Raw genomic sequence first — 20,283 nt, forward strand, 5'->3', positions numbered from 1 at the left:
GAGTCACTAATTGACAAATTTTGCAGCAGCCTGAAAATTTAAGGACAAGACACTGCTTTCCCCACTGCTATCCAGAAAAAAAAAGCCTGTCACCCTAATTTCAAGGGTCTTCTCCTTCCTCCCTCTAGCCTTTTACTGGAATGTTTTCCTAAATTTCAAAGATTACCCCAATTTCAAGCAGAAAGGGTTGGAACCAACCTGGGTCCAAGAATCACTTGCTTCCTTCACATTTCGTAGAGAAGAGGGATTTTCTGTTCAGTCTTTGAGTACGGTTATGTCAGTTCAATATGACTTAGAATTTCTTATTTTCTAGTAAGATCAAAAATTGTTTTCTTGGTAATTCAAATATTTGTACATACACATTAACACAATATAAATCCTATTCTAATAAGGCCTCCTATCCAGTCCTTCTGTGTATTTCCAGAAAATACTTACAAAAAGTTAATCTTGCTAATATGCCATTATTTTCTATAATTTTCATTAAGTTTGCTATGCACACATGCAATTGGGGACATAACACAAGAACTAGCACTTCCTCTAGCAATGGTGAGGAGAGATTAAAAAGGTCCAGACTAAAAGGCTGGAGGACCAGGGAAGTACCCTGCTAGCCCCAGCAATGGCATATCATCTGCTCAGCTGGACTTCTAACATTAGCTCCTTGATTACTGCAGTTCCAAACAATCTACGCTCTCACGCTGCACTAAAAATGTGTACTTTCATAGTGTGAAAAAATATAAGAAGTGCATTGAAAGACAGTTTAGGTCTTCAAGCTTCCCTAAATTAAGAAACAACAACTAGCTATGCAGGCTTATTTCACGCTTCTACTACAATCCCTTTTCGCCTGCACGTTTCAAAGAAAGCTGCAGCCAGACCTTACAGTCCCTGCCTGAAACACATTTAATTCAGGAAGAATCTTTTAAGAAGATATTCGTTAAATTAAAATTTAGCAAATCTCTCCTGAGCATGAGTAAATTTTAACTTTTCAAAGACCTGCGATAAGGTCAGGTTTTCAGATGGCCAGTGGCTCAGCCTGAAAGGTCTGCTCCAAAGCAGAGACGCTAGAGCTGCCAAATGAAGTGGACGTAAATGGCTGATTGTTTTTAACAGTGACAAAACAACCCATTTTCTCTAACCACATTTGGATAAATGGGTAAGTTTTTAAGCAAGAGTAGTTCAAAGAGATATGTCAGTCTCAGATGGATAAAGCAGCATCAGCCCAAATGGGAAGGCTTAGAAAAGTTAAAAGCAAAGCCAAGTTGAAAACAGTCTCTTAATGGAAGTCCTGCATGACCTGTGCTTCGCTCAGTTCTCTTCAGGGCAGGGACTGCGTGGTTTGTCTCTATCTTCCACAAAGCGCTGAATGTACGTCAGCGCTTCACCCTACACAATAACAACGGTGTAAATGGAAGAACAACGAACTACAGAAAACAGAACTGTATTTTCATCCAAGCAGCTTCCCACTAGCTAATCTTCACTTCTACGTAATCCCACTCATAAACTTACACATTAACATAGAAAACCATAGTAATACTGTGGCTTTTCTTGCTATGTCTTCCTTTTCTGACCCATTCGTATTAGAATGAATGACAAATAAATCAATCACCTGGCTTAAAGGTAATTTTCTACTTTTTTGGTTTTGTTTCTTTGACACATCAAATCCAAAGATTGAGTTGCATGAACATCAGTAATCTCTTATTTCAGCAGAAATTTTGGATAGAATTCAGAATTACTTCTTTCATCCCAACAATTCAAATTTTATATAAAATGCATCAATTTCTTTAAATGTTTACTGTAAACATTGCAAAGATTTTTTTTTAATTTACTCATTTTTGTGTTTGTCTCCAAGTCAAATTAATGGGGAACGCAATCTTAGGAGACACAAAAAAATGTACATTTTTTCACTGCTGGCCTGTGTGCAATTTCTTCCAACTCAGTACTTGTATTAATCCAAGTCAATCGAAGTCATTGCTTTGTTATAAGAACATAAGCCCAAACTGAGAATATACCTGTCTCTTGGGTATTACAGAGAACTGATCTGGAAGGGTATTACGCAAGTGTACACAATACACTCCAAATTCCAGGGCTACACAATAAACTTTTATATGCTAGTCTGCAAGGCTAAATGATTTCAGAACTTGAAAATGTTTCATATGAATTGGATTCTTTAAGGATTAAGTGTAGTTTTCCTTTGGTTTCTGTAATGCTGTACAGCAGTCACACAGACTAATTTAGAGATGCAATTTATTTCTCTGTTGTAAGGAAGATACAGGCTACATTGCAAATTGCAAAGGCTGCTTCATTAAGTGACAGCTAAAGCTGAGCAAATAATTCACCTTGAATAATTTATGCACTTATTTTTTATTTTTATTTCAAGAATGTCTGAGAGAAGATAACAGTCTCTCCGACACACCTGTTAACTGAAATTACCCTACAGAATTCCTCACATGGTTTGCTGTTGCATGCCTGATGTTCATAGCTATGCTTAGTTGTGACTGGTAAACAAAACTTACGGCATAGACTGTTCTGGCTGAATGATCAGCAACAATCATGTTTCTTGTACAATGTAGACATTTTTTTTCCTTGTAGTGCATCATTTTATGTGGTGTACTTTTATCAAGAACTTGACAAGTTTAGCTGAACATGAAATTAAAAAATCATTGCTATTCTACAGATAAGAAAACTGAGAGTACAAAGAAGTTAGGGAGGAAGTCCTGACCCATCTCCTGCAGCATCCTTCAGTAACGCGGTCATTATATTATGAATGCTGAAGGAGAAGAAAGTCCAACGATTTAGAATAGTGAAAAACTTAGTTGACCACATCATTTCTTATCAGGATAGAGCAACCTTCAACAGAAGGCTTCACAGCCTGGGGGAGGCAGGTGGGAAGGAAAGGGATTCAGTAGTCCAGAAACTGAAACACAAAAACTGATACGCGTTTATCCAAAATGAAATCTCACAGACTCACAAACAGATCCCATTTATTTTACTTGCCTCTCTGATTACAATATTCACAAAGAAAATGATAGACCTCATCAACTTTAGTGCGAGCCAGAGAACTAACTCCAAATTTAAAAAAATAAAGGTGTGGAGGGAAGAGGATCAATAGTTACCATCCCAGGAGAACAGCAATAACAAAATATTTCTATTCATTCAGATACCAAGGGATCAGCCTCATTTATCTGTAGCTATCACTCTGCAGCAGCAGAAATTAGGGGTTCAGGTTTCCTTAACACTGATTTCTCAAGGAATCTAGACCGAGTGTTTTCGAAGTATTATGATAAAACACGGAAGTTACTGGAAAAGATGAGGAGAAAATTTGTGTCTTTAAAGGACGTTTTAAAAATCCTATTTCAATGCTTTTTACCTATACTGATTCAATAGAGCAGCAAGATGTTTTGGGGTTTTCTTCTTCTGATGGACACAGGAGGAGGCATTATGGGATAAAGGGTGACACAAACTGAGAGGCTTTAGTTTGTTCTACATTTGCGATGTTAATTCATGAGAGTTCAACACGGCAAAAGGTAGTAAGTTCTTGATGTGCAACTTAGAAAAGCAGAAGTTGCTAGTATCATATAGCACTGAACAGCACAGGTGATTCCAGAACAAAAGAGAATCAGTTATGCCCCTACTTTTCACCTTTTTAGTTTCTTGTGTGGCACAAAATATCATCAGCTTGATTCCCCAGGACACTAAATTCACCCTATGCTATATATGCAATCCTGTTGAGAAGTAGAGAAAAACTGAACTCAGCATATTTATTATCCCCCTCATTTTCCAGTAGACATTCCTCTTAGGGGAGTTGGGTGTATGCGTTCAGAAAAAGTAAGATTACCAAGCTGTTTTCCTCTCTTTTTCCAGGCTGCAATGAGTGACAGGTACTGGATTAAGCCACCGCCAGAATTTACCTTATCACAAAGGGGTCTGACAGAATCAAGTGATAAGTATCACCTCCTCAAAGCTCCAGCCACCCCATGATTCATCTACATCTATTGGATTATCACACTCTTTTCTCCTAGCTTTGCCTCAGAATGTTGTTCACACCACTATCAGCTTCTTTTTAACGCCTCCAACCTAAAGCTGTCATTCCAAGTTAACACAAATCGGCTCTGAATTTTTATATTACTTTGACTTTAAAAGAGATAAATATTATTTCAACATGAGATCTTAAATAAAGCTAATTGGAAAATTTTCAGCAAAAGTGGATTATTATCAGGGGGGTGGGAGGAAGGTAGGGAAGCCAGACACTTTAAAAATAAGTTTTCTGAAGTCCTCAATGGAATTTCTAATGAAAAGAGATATGGCGAGACAGGGAGAACCCCAAGAAAGCCCGGGATCCCGATGCTCAAGTACAGCTTCCATTGACCAGAAGAAACAGGGTTGAAGCAATCTGGAGATGAGATGATTGCCCTTCCTATTTACCTACGTGGAACAAGAAGGACAAGTAAATGACTCTATGCAATGCTCCTGCATGACATTAAGCAAGTTTTTTTTCCTCTCTCTTTCGATTTTTCCAGACAATAAACATCTAACACCACACAGCTGACAAGTTCATTAAAATATACCTCACCAGGCTGTGGCAAACCTAACCTGAATGAAGCTTTTTAAAGAAAGAGTTAAGTGCTTGAGTAGAAGAGGCTATAAAAATGCTCTATGCATCTGTATTTGTGCACAACGCATATTATTAGCTGTGGAACTCACCCAATATAGCAACAACTTCATCGTCCTGGATTACTTCCAAAGACCCTGAAACCACAAAGCAAAGGCTGTCGACGCTCTCGCCAGCGTGGTAGATCAGGTCTCCCGGAGCACAGTGCACTGTCTGAAATTCCATGGCAAGCGCTCGAAGGCATCCATCGCTCGCCAACCTAAAGGCTGGGTGCTCCTTGAAAACTTTGCGGTTCAGATGCACGCAGATATCTGCTCTCATGTCCTTAGGGCATATCTGCAAAACCTGAGAAGGAAATTAGGCAATCAATTCCTGTGCATAGCTGTCCTGGTTTTGGTTGGGATAGAGTTAATTTTCTTCCTAGTAGCTGGTATAGTGCTGTGGTTTGGATTTAATATGAGAATAATGTGATAACACACTGATGTTTTAGTTATGGCTAAGCAGTGTTTATACTAAGTCAAGGACTTTTCAGCTTCCAATACTCTGCCAGCGAGGAGGTGCACAATAAGCTAGGAGGGAGCATAGCCAGGACAGCTGACCCAAACTGGCCAAAGGGTTATTCCATACCATATGATGTTATGCTCAGTATATAAACTGGGGGGAGTTAGCCAGAGGGCCACGATTGCTGCTTGGGAACTGGCTGGGCGTCAGTCGGTGGGTGGTGAGCGGTTGCATCACTTGGTTTTTTTCCGGGGTTTTCTTCCTCTCTCTCTCTCGTTGTTCTCCTTTTCCTTACTACTCCTCCTCCTCCTCCTCCTATTATTATTATTATATTTTATTTCAATTCTTAAACTGTTCTTATCTCAACCCATGAGTTTTCTTACCTTTGCCCTTCAGATTCTCTCCCTCATCCCACCAGGGAGGGTGAGCAAACAGCTGTGTGATGCCTAGTTGCCAGCTGAGCTTAAACCACGACAATGGCTTATATGTGCCATGTGATTACCCCTCATTCACGACACAGGGTTTAAGAACTACTTTCCTCCTTCCTATAAAATTTCTAATCTCAGTCCGTACATTTATTTTTGTATTATTTATACACATGAGCCACAATACCTGAAAGAAAATAATGTTTTCAGCTCAGCAACATGCTCTGCTGGATATTGAATTACCAGGAGACGGCCTCAGGTTTTTAAGACAACAAAATTAAGAGCGCAGCAGTACAGACAGTGGTGGAGAAAAGCTTCCTGAAGGATTTTTTCTAGCGGATAGGTCACTTTTTTCATAGGCAGATTCCATGAAAAGCCTGCACAAGTTATATGTTCCAAGTGAGAGAAATATTGTATAGAGGGGAATTGTAACCTCATATCCCTTTAGCAAAAAAAAATAAAAATTTATTAAAAGTTTCATTAACTTATAATATTGAGATTTGCAGGTATTCAAATTCACCCCTCAGTGGCAGTAACAGTTTTTTCTTCACACAAGAAGGAACTTTAAGGTATGACACTGTGTTGGGCAACTTTTGATCTTCCAAATGCAATGTTCCTCACGGCAATTCATGATGTGTGCTCCTAAGGGTACACAAACTGACGCTTAGCACAGCGGATATCAGTCAGGGCCATTTCTGAAGGTTTTTAATATAATACAGCCAGCCGAGTGGAAAGAATACAGAATTACTACTGCGTGTACAGATTAAAAGTTCCTGGCAAAAACACTGGAAATACATAGCATGAACAGGGTTTTGGGATGACAAAATCCTTGGAGGATGTCTGTGATGAAGCACATCTCAGGACATACTATTTGAGAAAAACACTGAGTAGTATAAGTCTGCCTCTTTTTTTTCTCAGTAATAACTATTCCATGCAATTAAGCAGCACTCTGGGTGAGCTTCAGAGTCACTCCCACACATTTTCGTGGATGGAAAGAGATGGCTGCTTCAATGCAAACACTCCTGGCAAACATAAAGGTAGCACAGGAAGCACTATGGCTATGCCTACACCTCACAATGGGGCTCTGTGCAAGATCTGAGCAGAGAACGAAGCTCATAACTCTGTGCATGGCACTGGTTCCAGATATTGCACTTGCTACTCCAAAGGCAAATGACTCTACCACCAACATCATAATCTTTGGTCCACCTCCAAGCAAACGTGCTATTATGGATATTACTTCTGAAAGAGATATATTTCTATAGTGCTTAAGTGTAGGGCACTCATGGATGATCTCTCTCTGCCCCACAGCCAGCAGCAGCCGAACCTGCCAGTTCTCAGTTTTCCAGGCTCACAAGAACGGGTTGGGGCAGCAAGACCAGCATTTAACGTGGACCACAGGCAGCAGCCATAGCCGTCATTGCAATTATCTCATTTACTCTGGCAACAAAACCATTCTGTATCTGCAGATGCTTGCCAAAGTTTGGCACTGGAATTACACACACATACATGTCATGGTTACTCAAATATCACGCACAAAAAGGGTTGTTTTAATAGAAATAAGAGTAAGAAAACCTGAATATACAAGAGAACATTTAAAATGAGGCTCTTATCCAAAAACTCCTTAGTTTCCAGTCTAAGAGGAAGTTAACTCTTTTTCTATTATCCATTTAGAGAAGTTGTCTCCAGATTTCACAAAAATAAAGAGGGATTAAAGACATTTGAGAGTTGCAAACAGCAGAAGACTTTCATTTCTATGGGAGGTAAGAACATATCTTCATGGATTAATTTTAGAATCTTTCAGCAGCTCTTGGTTAAATTTTGTTATACTGGCATTTTCTAGACTTACAGACTTTGCTTTTAGCTGATTATTCACTCCTTGGCATGCCTGCAGTTAACACTGAACTGACAAATTTGTGGCCTACAAAATACTGAGAAGATTGATTCTGTGCTAAGTTCACCTTTAAACATCTGCTTCATCTGTATAAAGCTGCACTGCATCACACAGCAGCACAACTACCACTGTTCTGTCACAGGAGCAACACGTTTTATTCACTGCATGACATCCTAGCAGTTATACACAGGCATCAAACCAACGGAGCTCAGACCTAAGAATTCATGGATTGGCACAGCCATTAGTTGGTCTTTTATCTGCTAGCTTTTGCTATGCAGATGAAAGTTGATTTCTTGGTTTTACAGTCATCACTACTGGCAGTTCAGCCTTGAACACACCAGTTACTGAAATCAACACCGTATTATGCTCTTTGATGTCCTGATAACTGGAGACTTTTTTTCCTGTTTATTAAGATAATTCTCAAAGGCTACAGTGAGTTGTGCTTGGTTTGGTTATCCTGCTGTCTCCAAAGGCATTCTTAAAGCCTTTCTCTCCTTATCAGAGGAAGCCAAGAATGAACTTTGAAGATAAGCTAAAACAAACATGTTTTACATAGCAATTTTTTCCCTGTTGCTTTGTTAAAATGATGAGGGGAGCTTGTACTGGGGGGTGAATGAAAGCACCAGAATGCATTACACTATGTATCCTCAGATGTGGTCTCTCCACCTTCCTCAAATGCACCTACCTCAAACCCATAATCCTGCACAAAGATATTTTGTGAGAAACCAGGCAGAGCAACTTCTAATCAGCACTATCCAGTACTAAAATACAATTTCTTTCTGAAAGCTAGTATGATGGACAGTGCTTACCAGAGTCATGGTCTGGGATCAGAATGGCAGATATGCTGAAGACCATTTAGGAAAGCAAACAGTACCCTGTGTACCCATTGGTCTCCAGACAGCCCAGTGCAAGACCACATCTGTTCTACTCTTTCATAACGATGCTTTAACAGCCAGACAGAAATGAGATTGTTTGCTCTTTAACTGCATCATCTACAGTTTAGAATACTAAATTAAGCCACCAACCAGAAGGCTGGTGACCGGAGCATTGGTATGATTTCCTGAATGAACCACCCCACAAATCACATCTCCTTACAAGCAGAAGAAAAACAAGTATCTATCTCCATAAAAGCTGGCAACTAATATGAAAGCAGCAAGTAGTTGCTTTTGTACATTTGTTCTGGTGAAGGGCCATTTATTATTTTAAAAGACACAATGGGAATTTACGTGTAAATTCAATGAATTAGGATGATAACATTTGCCTCACATAAGGCAGATTTCAAACAATACATTATTATTACAGTAACGGACTTCCAGCTTTCATTAATATCTTTAACCTGCACACAGAATATTACATTCAAATTCTACCAAGACAAAACAAATTTTACTTTGTATTCAGGCCCACAGAGCTGCAAACAACCTCACACAACAGAAATATTGCCAAAAAATCTCATTTGAAGAAATTCTGAGGTTGTGTTAGAACTTGGAACTTTTTATTTAGTTATTTTCTTTGTTTACTGAAAAGCAAGCTCTTTCTTTCATTTTTATACTATTTCATGACATATCACCAGCAACACATACATATTTTTACCACTAACATATGTCAGTATGACAGAATAGGTGAAATACTGTATTTGAAAGTTTAAAATTAAGGGAAGCTACTACTTGAAACTATTTAAAGACTATTTGTCGTCTTTACTAAGAAAGTACCTCCTGTTTATTTTAATGAAATACTTTCAGGATGTGACTTGTTTCCTTGCAGTTTAATTTACTTACCTTTTCAGTATCTATTCCTCTGGACATTGACCAGGTGGAAACGATGTAATCCATCACACGTTCACTCAGTCCTTTAGGGACCTGGTAGAGCTTTAGGAAGTCCCGGACACTGTTCAGCATTTCATGATATCTGTTTGTATTAGCATACATTTGCTGAAATATGGTTGTCACATTACCAAAAATGGTTGCATACAGAAGGGCTGTAAAAAAGAAGAAAAACAATAGATATAATGCATAATAAGTTGTGATGATCAGTCCGTGTTCCACTGTGCTTTAAGACTGGAAATGCCAGGCCCACAGAAGTACATGCAATATCCATGCTTTGTTAGGAAGGCCTGATGAACACAAGCGTTTTATAGGTCATCTTCAGCACTACAAATTGAGGATCATCACCTACTTTTGTGCTGGTGAGTCCTGTGACCCAACTATTTGTCCATCAAACAATTCAGTAGTATCCAAACCCTTACGAAACCACAAGAGAAGACACAAGAATTTTAAGACAAATAGCTTGACAGCAAATACTTTAAAATTTCGTCTCTGGTTTATAGCGCCTGTGTTGAAATGCCATCAGTGACAGATTTCCAAGCTTTAAGTGCATTACCACAGTAGTAAGCCGAGTCATCATTACCCACCTCAGTGCGACAACAACAATGCATCAAAGCAGAAGATGGAATATGTAATAAACAGCTACCATGGGTCAGTGATTTATAGATGTAAGTTTAATAATACATAAAAACTCACATTATGTTTTATATTCTTCAGGCAGAACAGCAGCAAGGCCTGAGGCAAGAACTAGAGCCCTCAAACACAGACCAAATGCTGCACAGCCCTTCTGACTTCATTCAGCATAGTTATGAAGCCAGCTGGTTCATCAAGATGGGTTTAAGAATAAACATGAGAAAGAAAAAAAGGCAGTATTTCCAGGTGTGGAGAGAAGCAGATGAAAACACACAGGACTTGAGAAGATCCTCCTGCCGAAGCCCAAGACAGAACAGCAGGCTGGTGGAAGTCTCAATAGTCATGTTTTGATGGCTTGCTGAGGCTCTTCCAGCCAATCCAGCCCTGAATGAAAGGGAAGGACAGGAAGCCTCAAGGGGAGCTTTCCTATGCTGTGAATCAGGTCAGTGACAAGTGAGAGGCTGGCTGTAGAGGGAGAGGAACAGTCAGATGGCAGATGAGCCGATAACCACCAGTAAGTGCTCTGGCTTGCTGCAGAAGTTCTTCCTCTGTATCATTTCCTGTCCCCCAAAACAGGCACCAAATTGTCAGTATCTCTTCCACTCGAGATAAAAATAAATAACTGAGAAGTCATATTTATAAAAAAGAAGATAACATTTTGCCTTATCTAAATACTCCTTTTTGCTGTTTATTTCCTCCCTCCCACCCTCTTTTAAAAAACAAAAATTTCCTCATCCCATTCATTCCTTTGAGAATGCGGCTATTTTTTCAGGTCAGTGTTATAGGCAGATATCCTGAAGCCAATTAAGATGCTTTAGGGTTTTATGACCACAAAAATCTTTGACAATGTGCAAGAGAAACTTACAGGACTGTCTTTTCCCTGATCATCAAGAGATGCGATTTAAATTTAGACTTGCTCAAGGCCTTTACACTGCTGATTCTCTACATAATTCCTTCTTGATGCTGTATGACTTCTTTTCTTTTTATGAGTTCCTGTAGAGACCAGCTCTCCCCTTTTCCAACTACCCCTCTGTATAGAGGGGTAAAAAAATATATATTAAAATGTGCAAACTCAGTTTAAAAAGAAGTGGAGAGTATGCATAGGGATACGGCGACCAGAAATGTATAGATTATTTCTCTGTTTAACCTTAACTTGTGCCTGAGCTAAACCATACCAGGAAGTCTGATGCAATGAGTATTGAAGAATGAAGAAATGCTTTAAAAAACAGATTTACTATAAATATTCCTTAATCCTTGAGTATTTTGTATTTGAACAGCATTGCCTTTTCCTAACTACATCCTGTTTTGCTCTCTGTTACACAGATGCAAACACAATCCTACAATATTGCTACCTTAGGCCCTACTTAGGCGGACTTTTCCCAGGTTCCCTACAAGAAACCGAACCCAGGGCCTCCAAAACTGCGAAGTCCCACTGGCAGGACACTGCAGCAGTGCAAAGCATCCACAAACACTACTATTTTGCCAGCCAGTATAACGCTGAAAATAGGTGACAGATTAGGAAGAGGGTCACAAGCAAATTCTTATCTGTAGATTTCTGGGCAACCATACTTGTGCGCATACAACTATCTCTTGCTGTCTGGCCAACAGCAAGACCTGCTGGTTCCGTATCTTGGGACGTATAGCTCTATGCCAGCAAAGGTAACACAGCATCCCCACTCTGTCCCATTACTGTCCAGCTACACGAAGCCTAAAGAAAAATCAGAAATTTAGCTCTTCATTTTGATTATTATGGGGTGAGCAGTCCTAGAGCAATTTCCACTGCAAACTGCAGCTACTATGCTCCAGTATGACAATTATCTTGGCAAGAAAAATTATTCCTGCCTACATTAATTTTTTATTTTTAAAAAAAATCCCCAAACTTACGATCCTTAATTTATCATTAGCTAACCACTTTATTACTATTAAAGACACATTAAAGCCAAGGATTTCTGCAGCCTAATATTGGGTAGATACATTAGCATATTAAACATTGACCTCTTCTGCATAGAAATAGCTAGCTGTAATGCTTTTCCTCTTTTCAAAGGAATAATGAAATGAACCTACTGCAGTACACTGCAACCCCAGAAAGATTTCAGAAACACACACTGTACTACAGGAAGAAAGTTAGGCAATTTATGACAGAGCAAAATGTCCAAATCCTTGTCTCAAGACTGACTGAACACTGACATTAGACCACTGCCTTGTAACACCAACAGCGCAGGTCATATGCCAGCATCCGAAGGTCCCTGGAGCCCTTGGCCAGAGTTGGTAGTGTTGCCTTACAGACTCTATAGAATCTATCAACTCCTTAGCAGTACGATGTGCAGGGGATCACAGAAATTAAGGAGAAGTATTTTAAGGGGTGTAGGAGGGGAAATGTCCTTGTGTGGGATGGATTCGACTCAAGCAAGGCTACAAGCGCACCCTGCAGAAAGGTCACAAATTAATCTGCCCCAACAGCTTCCTTGAATGCATCAGCTGGATGGAGGCTGTGCGGTAGTTTTTGAGGAACTATGTCCAGGAATAAGCCTGTAGCAACCATGCCTACACATCAACCAAGAAAAAAAAATTTCTTCGGCAGAACAAGCAATAGCCTGTTCTAACACTGCATACAAAGCTGCAGCACGTCAAGCAGACAGCAAACACCTCCTCTCCATGAATGTCAAGATCCCTCAGAAAAGATAGAGCCCCCCCCCCCAACATTAATATTCTTTTCTGACAACAGATAAAGAAAAACACATTGTCCCCAACAATGTGGCTACCCATTTACAATGCAGTCTGTGTCACCCCATTTAAACCAGTGTTTAAATAACGTCAAAGATAAAAGCATAGTAATTTCAATAGCCAATTACCCGCACAAGTGAATCATGAAGGTCAGACACAGGTTGGAAAGGTCACCAAATCATCTGCTACTTTTAATGATGTAACAAGTAAGAATAGAGAAATAAATACAAGTCAGTGTAGGTCTCAGCTACCACAGTAAAAGATCTGGGATCTGATTTTAGAATTATAAGAGGAAGAATTTCTATCTGTAAGAATGAGAGGTTTGCAATTACCCCAATTACAGATGTAAGTGCTGCATGCGGTTCCTGAGATGAATCATCAGATTGATGATGATTTGTTCAAAATGCACTCATCCAAAGCCCTTGCATACAAAATGTGTGCATAAGAACTACACAGCAACAAGTGAGACCAACATCAACTAGTGAACAACCTCTTACATCTTGCCCCCAAGACTTGCAGTGCTTTCTAAAACTGAACTGCCTTCATTTTCACTTTCGGGAAAGCTGATCCAGAAAGTCTGTCTGTCTGCATGTAAATTCCACTTAACAATTAAAAAACGAAAACAAACTCCTTTTACATACTTAAGGAGTAGCCTGTGCTAACCTAAATACTATCCAGAGAGCAAGCACCTGGATTTACAAACAGTAGATGATTTAAATGTATAATTGCACTTTTGTGGCACTAAAGTTCCTAGTTTACAACAAATTATTGAGTTCATAGATGGCTGAGAGAAATCACAGCCTTGAAAACCTGTTGCACTATATCACTTTTCACTGAAGATGAAACATAACCATAAATTAACCACAAAAATTGCATGCCTCAAAGGCATTTTTCAGATAACACATTGTGAGGTCACACAAAATTAACATTGATCAGATAAAAAGAAAAGCAGAAATTAATAACTGTGTGGATTATAACAATTATATGAGAAAAAACACATTGCTTTTAAATGTGCAATTAGAACAATGCAAAAGCTCATAATTGCTTGAGATTAGGGGTCTTGATTAGTGGTAATTATGCCTACTTACGGGTAGAGAGCATGCATTTAAAAGAAAAACGCTGAACTGTTAATTACAGTCTGCAAGCAAATACCAAACTGAACAGGTATCTATCAGCGAATGGTTTACAGCACTAGTTCTGATAGAATTGTTATTTGTAGTCTTGCAACTTGAAACCAAAGCATCTAAAGTAAGATTTACCTATCGAGTATCTATAAAACCTTCTAGAATAGTACAGAATTTAAATAGGTTGCCCCATTTTCTATCAAGACAGATGCAGAGCTGCTTAATTTGCTGCTTCTTAGGAAGCTTTGTGTATTATAAAGTTTCCTATTTGTAATCTTTTATCTACCTTTTATTTTTTATTATTACAATATATAGAGAGATCATTTCATTTAGCTAGTAAAGAATAAATGTCAACAACTTAGCCATAATCTAATAGGTCAATTAATATTATGCATTTTATAAATTTTCACAAGATATTTACAAAATATTTTCACATGGTATAAAACAAATTACAATTGCTACTATCTTCTTAGCACGTACATCAATTCCTGAATTTCACAACTTGGGCAAAAAGACATTTTTTTGAAGTGAAAGTAAATTCCCAGAGGAGCTCTCCCCCCTGCTGTTTCAGTGACTGTTAGATCCTGCTCTTCCCACGGCTCTCTATTCTCCCGGGCTGAACTGATACACTGTTCCACCTCCCTCCTCTTTCACTCCACCAGCTTGTAATTTGCACCTCAGCTTAGGTACCCCACAAGCAAGAGCAAGGCAGTAGCCATGGCAAAGATCAAGGAACAGGCACGCTACTGTCAAATGTGCAAGTCTGAAAATCAATTCAATGGCAAAGAGCAAAGCAGAAAGCCTGAATAGGCCGTGAGGGACATGAGCATCAAGCTATGTGGCAGAACCACTTGACTTCTAGGATGAAAGATGAGAGACCACAGGCAAATTCTATTAAACTCTTAGTCAAATCCTACTGCAAATCTTCTCTAACTCATCATCGCATTTGCTGAAATCACCCTGCTGATGACAGATGGGACATAGGAGGACCACACTGGGCTCCAGCTACAATGGAAGTGTCTCCCCTGCAGAAGGACAGGCCACCAGTGAGGACACAGTTGATAAGGGCTAAACAACAGAGCATCAGAGACATGATTTTTTTTTCCTCTTCCCATCACCAAAAAACCAAGAACTGCAATGAAATGAAAGTCGGAGACATAAACAAGGGAACAGCTGCTCTAAGAAGCCACTTAAGCAACTACCAAGGACTGGAGTAGTAGAAACATCTGTGCACCTTAAAATAGGCTGTCTGCAGTGTGTAAGGGCAGCAAGGGAAGAGTTAACAGCAGCTATGGAACAAACACCACAAACAGCTCCCACTGCTTCTCTCCTCACACCCTTTCCTAACTCTACAAAATAAAAGCAGACTGCTACTACAGCAGCACAGACCCACAGGCAAATAACCTCCTGTTATCTCAGGGACTTGAAACCACTCACATTTTGCCAGTTTAAGGCCTAATATGGAAGAAGAGACGTAAGTGTTGGTAAAACACCAAACCTTCCAAAGATGCTGAACTCCCGCATCCCTAAGGACGCTTCAAAACTGAAGGTTTTTTATTTTTATTTGATCTGGTAGCACCCACACAGCTGGTAGCAGCAATCACAGGTGTTTTGGCTCACAAGAATTTCACAAGCCTGGGCATCGTGGGCAGCACAAATCTCTAACAGGTTTTGCTTTTGCCTTCAGCATGTTTGGGCTGAGATAAACAGCATGGGAAAACACACAGACCAAAACTGATCAGAGGAGCGATCAGAGCCAAAGTGAATAAAAGCCAATAAAACAAACTTCAGCATCAGCCCTGCAAGAAAGCTCTCCAACACAAACAGCTCTCTAAACTCCCAGTGAAGGTCCAACACCAGTTTGCACTCTATGAAAGGCTGCATCTTGGATCCAAGAGCCTGCTTATGAGGAGAGGATGAAGGGCCCCCTGGCAATCCGTACAAAGGAAGGGTGGCTATTACCCCCAGGGCCAAGGCTCCTGCCTCTGTACAGCAGCACCTGACTAAATTAACACAATCTCACTAATTAACAGTGCAAAGTCTGGATTTTGGCAAATTAAGAAGTGTCCAAACAAATAAAATGGCAAGAATCCCGATTCACAAAACTCATCATTCATTTGTTTCGACAGCTACAGTTTAGTCTTACATTTACACTGAAAGGCACTAACAGTCGTCCAGAGGGGGATTTAATGACAGCCACAGACTCCATTGCAGCAAATATGCTTGCAGAAAAGCAGATTACTAAAGTAATCAGATGCAAAACAAGTCAGAACTAGCCTGTGAGGACTTGGATGTGTTCTTGGTTGCAAAATTAAGGAATAAGAGTCTGGTTGTACATTGCATTTGTGCTGTAAAGAGAAGACAACGCAAGCATGACACTGGAAGGAATTCAAGAGAGGAGCATCCTGGATACAGGGAGACTTCAAGCTGGTAGGCTTTGAAATCCCTAACCACGAGTTTCTCTCACCTTCAGGAAAACAGGGCTGCATGTTCTTATTCTATAAAGAAACAGCACTTGCAGACCCACGAGTTCACCTGACTCTTCTCATTTAAATTACCTGAAGGCATCAATATTTCTGCAAGGCCCTGTACTTCCAGTGACTGGTTAGTCCCAATGGGGTAACATCATTTTACATCCCAAGGTGCATCATAAACCAGATATGAAGATATATGTTCTGCGTTAACTTACAGGTAAATTCTTAAACCTGCCAGATAGCCATGACTAACTGCAAACACAGTAATGCCTAGTAATTAATTAAAATTAGGGCCTTAGCCCTTGATACCAAAAAGACCTTCAAAGAACCATTACAGTTTAATCAATGAGTCCACAGAAAGCTCCTTGCAGAATCAAATTTTATTTCTGTCAAAATACAACAATATGTACGTACAATATGGGTAGTAAGAGCAAGAGGCAAGAAGATTTGCAAGGGGAAATGTCAGCATGATTACTCAAAGGTAAGATCAGAGAAAAAGGAAGATAATTCCACAGAAATGGCACTTTCCAGTTACGTCTCCATGTTTTATCCCCCACAAGATAGGCTCATCTCTGATAAGGTCAGACAGAATGGCCAGGAAATATACTGATTTTCACAACTAGTTAAAACAACTACAATTCCTGTAAAGAACAATATATTTATCAGAACATCTTCAGGAGGGTCATAAAGGGTTTTAAATGTGGAGCAGGATCTTGATGATGCTCTATGTTTTAAGCATGTGTACTTCAGTGAATGCTAAGCCTTGCTCTAGACTAAGCCAATTTGATTATCAAGAGGAAACTAACTGTACAAACAGATTACAGCTGCAAAAACCATCTGTATTCCAAACATATGAGACCAGACTCACCAGTGGGACACTTTTATCAACAAGGGATGACTTCAACTCAATGTATTCACTAGCAGGTTTTACCATGACAAGAATTATTAAAACGGCAACATCTGATTAAATCCCCTGCAATTTGCAAGAAAGGACACTATTTTACTGTTTTGTAGAATTTTATGGACAATAAAATTTAAATTGTCTAGAAAATTGAAATGGATTCCATTTCATTTCGCAGCACTAATGAACAGATCACCATTTAAATGATGACTGAGCCATTTAAGGGCATCATTTTTCTTCTACAATTTATACAGGGTAATGCATGGCCATTTTCAATTACTTGGTTAAAATTAAATCTCCAGATACTGCTTCTAGGTTTTTACTGACTTGCACCAATATGAAGGCTTCTGCTTTGAAAGCTGTTTTTTACCTAGCCTCAACTCATCTGAAATGGTTATCCCCAATTAGAAGCAAACTCTCATTTTTTAAAAATCTATTACTGAAATAGAGCTACACATAAAAAAAAAGAGTTAGGAAAAGATTAAGGAAAGGGGTGAATAAAAAGGAAAAGTTGTTCTCTTTTCATGTGAAACTGCTTACATGCGTAGTTTTTATGGTTCCTCTGTTTACCCTATTTCTGCTATGATTTGTATGATGTTTTCCACAAAGCCTTGCAGGAGGGAAATCTAGAGAGGCTCAAGGAGATTGTCTTTTATCCAAACTTTCTGGCCCTTTCTCTACAATGCTGCTGCATGTTCTGTTGGGCTTTGTACTGCTGGCTCAGGCCCATTCCTGTTGGCAATTCCTGAGCCTGACTTTGCAATAACCTGCCTGTGGCCTTTGAGAGTTCAGAACTGGGTCTGAATTTTGCACACCAAAGCCATAATCTACCACTTATGCATACTGAATTCTGGACTGCACTTCCCCCCATCATTGATGCAACACAAGAGTTTGATGGCTAAAGTCACTTGCTGACAGCTGCCCAAGCAGCATTCTCCAATATGATTCCTTTTGGTCATTGCTCCAGACCTCATTTAATTAAGGTATCTTACATTCAAGTGAGATATTTAGAGTACTCCTTTGTTCCCAATGATAAATGGATTCAGGTAGATTCCCTCTACTCCCACCAGAGCACCTATGGGAGAAGTTGGTAGCTGGCTGCATTTCTTGACGAGTACGTTCAGATCTAAATCCACCAGTAAGACTACGAGGAGGAAGGACCCAAGGTCTCCCCTGAGGCTGCAGTGATCTCACTTCTCATTAGGTTTAAAACCTCGCCTCAGCTATGCATTTAACATAGGCTTTAAACACTACTCCACAGGTGTGAGCATTTATGCCTGTGATTAAAGTTAAGGACACAGTTAGGAGAAATACTGAGACAAAGCAGCTCTCTTTGACCACTAACTTTCATCCACTGACTTACAAAAGCTTTTGCTGTCTATGCAGCAAGTACATCACAGTCTTTTTTTAGGCTTTGTCTTCTCTGAGAAAAGGTAAAATTTTAATGCCTATAAATTATCCCAATATAAAAGCAGAGTGGGATTAAGGTACTATGGTTTCATTGTGAGTGAACCAGAGGTGGGTGGTAGAATGCTGGCCTCACCCAGCCAGCTGATGTAAAAATTGCACATCCCTTGTCCCACAGATTCCAGAGAGAAGTAATTTCTCTGGATTAGCTGCATTGTCCCCAAACCAAAAACTAGTTAAACAAAACCCTCAGAACAACAGAATTGAGATGAAGCCTGGGTCTTCCGTAGCTTACCTGGCTTACACTCACTAGCACCCTTCAAGCTGACTTTGCTCCAAGCGGTCACAGTGCAAAACCGGTGATCTATACATTGGCTGCACAGAGAGGTCGTGTTAATCACTGAGGAGCTGTCAAGCCTGTTCAGTTGACGGGCCAGCCAGCTAGAGTTAAGAGCACATCTGTACCCAACAGGATGAAGGGATACCCGAGTTAAGGACAACAATTCAACTCAGTTCAGATCAACTTTGCTGTGAAATGAAGCCCCTGAAGCTATTGCACTTAACTGGACTGTGCTGTACCTGACGGCTTTGCTTCCCTGCAGCTCAGGCTCTGAAGCTTCTGATGCAATAATCTTGGTAAGCCAGGCTCCCGGAGTGGTGTTACTTCAATAACCACAGAAAGTCTGCAAGATGCTCCTCAGCCGACACCGAGTCACCTGCCAATCCCATCTTGCACGTGCACATCTTTTACTTCTGGGTGCAACAAGTACAAAGAAGTTATGTGACTGTATTCCATACAGGGTTTTCAAACACTTCCCAAGCAAACCTAAAGACAAACTGGTCCAAAAGCTTCCCTCTTCTGGTGTCACTAAATAGTTACAAATATTTAATGGTGTTTATAACACAAGTAAGAATACTGAAGTTTTTAATTATGTTGAGTAAGCCAATGAGGTCTGAGATAAAGACGACATTCACAGATGAAGACTAATTTGAGGTGGTTAAAGAGTAATTGTCACTGGAACGACTGGGTCTGAGTCATGCTCCTCCCACACACTAATCACAAATGTGCTTGCAGACCAAAATCAATAGGTACATACAGTATGTACAGGAATGGGAAATGGGAAAAGCTCATAGACAGTTGCTTCCTAGGGGGCCTGCTTTACTGACGAGTGAAATGACAGGTTAGCCAAGACACGTATGGCTTATCAAAAAATAACTGAAGCAACTGTTTGGGTTTTTAATGAGAAACCATGGATGACTGCATGTGAGAAGAATACTTTTCTCTGGAGTGGTGAAGAGGGTTATAGCCTAACTTTTAGAAATGGGTAATCATTACTGTTGCTACGGCTCCAACCTTGAAGATGCTTGTCTTCCAGGCTGACTCTGCTGTTTTATTAGAACTCAGCAGGACTAAAAGCAGCAGTAAAAGTAAGCATGCATACATCTGGGAGTTCCACACCTAACTTCTAAAAAAGATACATCATTATATTCGGAGGTAGATGTCATTGCATAAGAGATACCGCCTAATTTCTTTTTAAAGTAAACATTACATAGAGATCATCTGACATCTAAAAAATGTCAGGTGGCTCTGTTTTGTGCTTTGGTGAGTTTGTCAGCAAGCCAGCACAAAATGCAAATATATTTGCACATATACAAACTTATACAGTCAGAAGTAATGATGTAGTAATATCCCATTGGGACCTTTTTAGACAACTATACTGCTTGTGCAGTGCCTGCACCAGAGAGGCACACAAGAATGGCATTTGCAGATGCTAAT

The 20,283-nt window shown here is 39.7% G+C and overlaps 1 protein-coding gene across 3 annotated transcripts in view; it reads right to left on the reverse strand.

Moving 5' to 3' along the window:
* Positions 1-20,283, reverse strand: part of KCNH1 (potassium voltage-gated channel subfamily H member 1) — a 194,557-nt gene that overhangs the window by 94,372 nt on the left and 79,902 nt on the right. For 2 of the 3 annotated variants that reach the window (XM_072856861.1, XM_072856860.1), the window contains exons 8-9: positions 9,199-9,398; positions 4,699-4,951 (exon numbers count right to left, since the gene is read on the reverse strand). In XM_072856861.1, the coding sequence (XP_072712962.1) occupies positions 4,699-4,951; positions 9,199-9,398 (453 nt within the window). Of the gene's footprint in view, positions 1-4,352; positions 4,420-4,698; positions 4,952-9,198; positions 9,399-20,283 lie in introns of those variants that run through there. The other variant, XM_072856862.1, reaches the window with a different exon arrangement.

The sequence above is a fragment of the Ciconia boyciana genome, chromosome 3 (genome assembly GCF_034638445.1).
Source record: "Ciconia boyciana chromosome 3, ASM3463844v1, whole genome shotgun sequence".
NCBI classification, from domain to species: Eukaryota; Metazoa; Chordata; class Aves; order Ciconiiformes; family Ciconiidae; genus Ciconia; species Ciconia boyciana.